Source organism: Podarcis muralis, chromosome 10 (assembly GCF_964188315.1).
Source record: "Podarcis muralis chromosome 10, rPodMur119.hap1.1, whole genome shotgun sequence".
NCBI classification, from domain to species: Eukaryota; Metazoa; Chordata; class Lepidosauria; order Squamata; family Lacertidae; genus Podarcis; species Podarcis muralis.
In genome coordinates this window covers 60,599,304-60,604,077 of record NC_135664.1, presented here as the reverse complement: position 1 = coordinate 60,604,077, position 4,774 = coordinate 60,599,304, and the positions used below count along the sequence as shown (strand labels likewise).

General features: G+C 46.7%; 1 protein-coding gene across 1 annotated transcript; it reads right to left on the bottom strand.

The window, feature by feature from the left end:
- Nucleotides 1–1,189: 1,189 nt before the first annotated feature.
- On the bottom strand, nt 1,190–4,774 carry LOC114605510 (perilipin-3-like). The gene is made up of 6 exons (XM_077935607.1): nt 4,711–4,774; nt 4,527–4,624; nt 4,096–4,294; nt 3,175–3,362; nt 2,081–2,143; nt 1,190–1,844 (listed from the first exon to the last, which is right to left on the bottom strand). The coding sequence occupies exons 1-6, from the start codon at nt 4,772–4,774 to the stop codon at nt 1,449–1,451; spliced, it is 1,008 nt and encodes a 335-aa protein (XP_077791733.1). The 3' UTR covers nt 1,190–1,448.

The window sequence follows — 4,774 nt, the reverse complement described above, 5'->3', positions numbered from 1 at the left end:
ATTTAATGTCACTGACATCCAGAGAAATAATATCCTGCAAACATGAATCCAATTAGTGCATGAAGGTGTTACACCAGAGAGTAAACTGTCCTGCCAGGCTTAGTCTGGGTCATCACTTCCCACCTTGACAGGAAACGGGTCACCAAAAACCTTTGTTCTCTCTCTTCCAAGATTCCAGGCATGAGGGACATGAAGCTTCATTTCCCCAAAACAGGATTCAGAATTGGAATCTGAAGCATTTCATACGCTCTCCAATTCGGTTCAGAAAGGAACATAGTCTTCTTCATAGGGAGGGTCCAAATGAAATCTTGTCATTGATGCACACCTCAGTTTGAAAAGACCTCGCCATCTTGAAGGTCTTGCCTCATAAGCAGGCCAGGTAAAGACTGCTGAGGCCAAGATGCAGCAACTAGAAGTTAAGTCAGGTTAAGACTTTCCGTTACCCAAACTCTCAGTACATCTACCATGATTGGCCTTGACTCCTCAAGTTCCTTCTGCAATTCTCACCCTGTTTCTTTATGGCTAAGAACCTTGCACAGCTAGAGGGGTGACGCTTTTTGGCTGGGTTTTTGAATTTGCCCTCCAACTTTATAATTAGGTCATTCGTCGTTTTAAGGCGGCCCACCCCCATGGTAAAGTTAGTGTGCTTTGTTTTGCGGCAGGCATTCTGCTCGATGAGACCAAAGGTTGGTCTCCAGCATTTTGTCCTCAGCAGTCAGCTGCCTCCGGGAAGCCCCCAAGCAAGATGGAGCACAATAGCACCCCAGCAGATGGTATTCAGAAAGACTGCTTCTGATGCTGGAGTGGTCAAAACCCTGCTGGGTCAGTCCAAAGGCCAATCTTCTGGCAGGAACATTACCAAAGCCAAAGACTGAACCTAGGACCTTGCCAGGGGAAACATGGAACCTTTTGCATGCAGAGTTTGAGTTCCCTTTTTCCGCATCACTTCATGCCGCAATTCTGCTTCCCAGCATGGTGAACCCATCATCTAGGCAACCTTTTAACATAAATTATGCTTGTTTGTTCTGGGAAAGTATCATGGAGTGCTTCCACCATCAGATGAAACATGCTTAGGCTGAGTTACTGCTTAAGACTTCACACAGACAAGTAACCGAGTGCAACAATTTATTCCAATCATATTTCAAAGCCAGGTTGCACAGACTATCAGCTCCATACATTCATTCGCAGCCAATGAATAAATACAAGTCAGGTTTTTTGTTTTTGTTTTACTTGTAGAGTCTGAAGCCCCTGGGAGTTAGCAACTGATTTTTCTAGTAATGGTCAAGTCTCCCATCCTACCAAAAGTTCCAGGGCCATAGTTCTGTCATGTTAGCTTAGTTACATTCATTTCAGCTCTTCCAACAAATTCAACAGCAGGCTCAAGTGCTCTTTCAAGCTCCATCAGTGCCCGGAGACACAGAATTCCAGCCTCTAGAATGAGCTACAGGTCACAAACTCTCCTTTGGCACTGCCGCTTTCAATTCCTTGTTCTGATCCTCAGGCTTCGTGGGCTTCACATCATTGGGTTTCCGAGGTGAAGGGGAGAATGGACCCACCAGCCAAGACATTGGAGCATTGTGTAAGACGTAGTCCAAGATGTCGTCCACATACTCCTGGGCTTTGAGGGCCTTCTCTTGGCTTTGGCTTAGAATGCTGTTGGGGAGGTCTTTGAAAGAGTGAGCACTGGTGAAGTAGGTATGAAGCTCTTCTATGTTGCGGTAGGCCAGCTGGATGTTCAGCTGGAAGTTAGCTGGCAGGCCATGGATGCTGGCAATCAGGTTCTTGTAGGCTGCTTGCAACTGCTGGGTGATGTGGTGGGACATGGCCAAGGTCTGAGATTCTATCTGCAATTAGAAGGAAGAAGTCAACAGATCCCTCAACCAGGGTTCTACATGCATGGGTCAAGCCATGTCAAGCCACCAACTGTTAGCTCCATTGGTTAGAACATGGTGCTGATAATGCCAAGGTCACGGGTTTGTATGGGTGCATATTCCTGCACTGCAGGGGGTTGGACTAGATAATCCATGGGGTCCTTCCCAACTCTGATTCTATCACCATTAAATCAGTAGTATAGCCATACCTGACGAAGCCTCTCCTGGCTTTCCTGAAGTTTCTGCTGAACACTTTCCTTTGTATCCTCTATCTAGAGAGGAAACAAGCAAAAATCAACAGAGCAGCTTGGAACAAACTAAAGCCAAGACAAACCTTGTAATTGCTACACATTTTGTTACCATACCTGTCAGATAACTACTGACCCCTATGAGGCCCCAGTGCATTGAGAGAGATGGGAAAGATCTCACTCAGTTAGATACAAATTTTCATAAGCAAGCACATGCACATGTTGAGCTTCTTGTGCAAATAAGATTTCCCTCTCTCGTAGCTTGCCATGTTGGTATCAACATTGTTCATCCTCACACAATGATACTTGATTTTACACGACCATACAATTACACTCCTAGTTTTCCACTGGTGCTCATAAGCAACCATCAATATTTAACTGGTGCCAGCAATTTGCTTTGACTGTCTAAATGTGACACCTTTACACACTTCTTATGAATCAGGGTCATCTCGCTCTTAAAGCTGGGTATTTGCTATACTGCAGTTTCGCATCTTGCTGTTGTGTGGAGCTTCATTGTGGTCCAGAGATCAAAGCATCCTGTGACTCGAGGATCAATTGCCACCAGCCATTGCTATATCCTCAACAGTTCAACATCTTGAAATTGTGCAAATCATGCTCCATCTCCAGGTTTTCCAGTTTTCCTAATGAGCAAAGACTACTATATTTGTCTGCCCAGAAAACCCTGAAAATTTCCAGAAGATTCTGGGGCACATTCTGTGTATAACGTTTATGCAGAGTGTTGGGGCAGGAGCCTTCTCAGTTACAGTGTTGACTGCCTGAGGTGTTGGGGCAAGCGGACGGGGACAGGCCCATGGCACAAATCTCCATATGCAAATTTGTGTCATGATCCTAAGCCCCCTGCCCCACCCCATGCCTCCCTCTAGAAACAGCCTATGGAGACCAAATGCTTAGATTCCCATGCCATGAAGTTTTTTCAGTTGTCAGTCATAACTGGTTAACAAGGAACGCAGATATTTACAGAAGCTTAAAAAGGAAGCAGGCATCTTTTCTCTGTGGTTAACAAAGAGTACACACCGTAGAAGTGAAGACCCTACCTGCCCAATGGCTTGACGCAGCTGAATGAAAGTCTCTCTGATGTTCTCTCTGGCAGCTTTCATCCTGGCTACAGCATGCTGATAAGCACGACGCTGGATCTTGGTTGACAGAGAACCAAGACGCACAAAGTACCCCCGAGTCTCAAGGGGTGTGCCCACTCCTTCTGGTGTAGTTTCTGCAACTTTTGCTAAAGAGCACATTTAAATATTGTTACTTTTTAAAAGTGTTTCTGCCCTAGCTAACTTCAAACACACACCCACACACCCCAGGAAAGATCACAGCATACCACCTTTCGAAATCCCATAATCAGAAGGAAGATTCATGAAGTATGAAGTTGTTTTTTACTCAACGCAAGGCCTTTGAAAGATGTTGCACCCATCTAGGATGAATGCGACAAACATCAGGCACCACTCCCAGGGCAGCCTCTCATGTCTAGTCGCTACTAGTTTCAGAAGGTGCTCACACCTGGAGTAGAGTCCTGGAGACTATCCAAATAAACATGTTTGTTTCCCAGTAGGCTCCTGATCTTAAGGATAAAGTAGACACCAAAGAAGCTGTGAGCATAGCATGCAGGGCCGTCTTACCCATAGGCGCTAGGGGTGCGGGGCACCCGGGCGCCGGGCTCTCAGGGGCACCAAGTCGAGAGTCTGAGGCCTGAGAGTTGAGTTTGGGGAAGAGCCCGCCCAGTGGTTGGAGCACCGCAGCAGGGGGCTTTGCTGCAGGCAGCTCTGCACAGCGAGTTCGGGGGCAACCAAGCCAACGAGACGCTGAGGCGGCCGGCCGACTCCGCCCTCCTGTGTGCCTGGGACTGGGCAACTGGGGGGGTGCCGGGTGAATCTTTGCACCCCAATGCCACATATGCTTAAGACAGCCCTGATAACATGGATCACAATAGATCAGGTTGCTTATTCTTTGCTTACCCAGTTCTTCTTCAGTCATTGGAAGATAGTGGTCCAGCAGCTCTTCAGATTTCTCCAGCACTGCTTCTGCTCCACTGAGGGCCATCTTGCCCATTCTCGTTTCTACCACCATCTCTTTGCCATCCTGCACAGCCTTGGCTACTGCTTCTTTTGCATCTGCTACTTTCGATGACACCAGTTCTTGCGTATCAGAAAGAACCTAAAGCCAGATCATCAAGCAAGCAGCTTTATTCATCACCCCCTGCCACACATTACATTTTACTGTCGTGACCACCCACCAGAATTGTTGTGACTAGGCAAGCAACCTCTTATCCAAGTTGCTGTGAATTTGTTCCCCAAAGTTCAGGAACGCATGAAGAGCAATATTCCAACAGTAGAATTAAATAAATGCTTGGGACATAAGAAAAGATAGTGAGCAGGTTGCAATCTACCTGGTCAGCTGTCTGACGAAGGATGGGAAGCTTCTCCTCTAGCTTGTCCAAGCCCTTGGAGGCATAGTGGCTTGCTGCTGCAACTACAGAGAGGATTCCTTTAGTTGCGGTGCACACATGAATTGTGGAAGAGGAAACTACTGTAGCCTACACACTTGTCATTGTTTGATCTAGCACCACATACTAATGAGGACATTGAGAACAGAGCATTTCACATAGGTGGCATCACATATATATGGGATGGTCAT

What these genes read in the sequence shown, in the direction of transcription:
- LOC114605510 (XM_077935607.1), bottom strand. Translation starts at nt 4,774, where the DNA reads ATGACCATCCCATATATATGTGATGCCACCTATGTGAAATGCTCTGTT. An exon ending in TGTTCTCAATGTCCTCATTA is followed by an intron (nt 4,625 to 4,710) that starts GTATGTGGTGCT and finishes CCGCAACTAAAG; the next exon opens with GAATCCTCTCTGTAGTTGCA. An exon ending in GCCAGGAGAGGCTTCGTCAG is followed by an intron (nt 1,845 to 2,080) that starts GTATGGCTATAC and finishes TTCTAATTGCAG; the next exon opens with ATAGAATCTCAGACCTTGGC.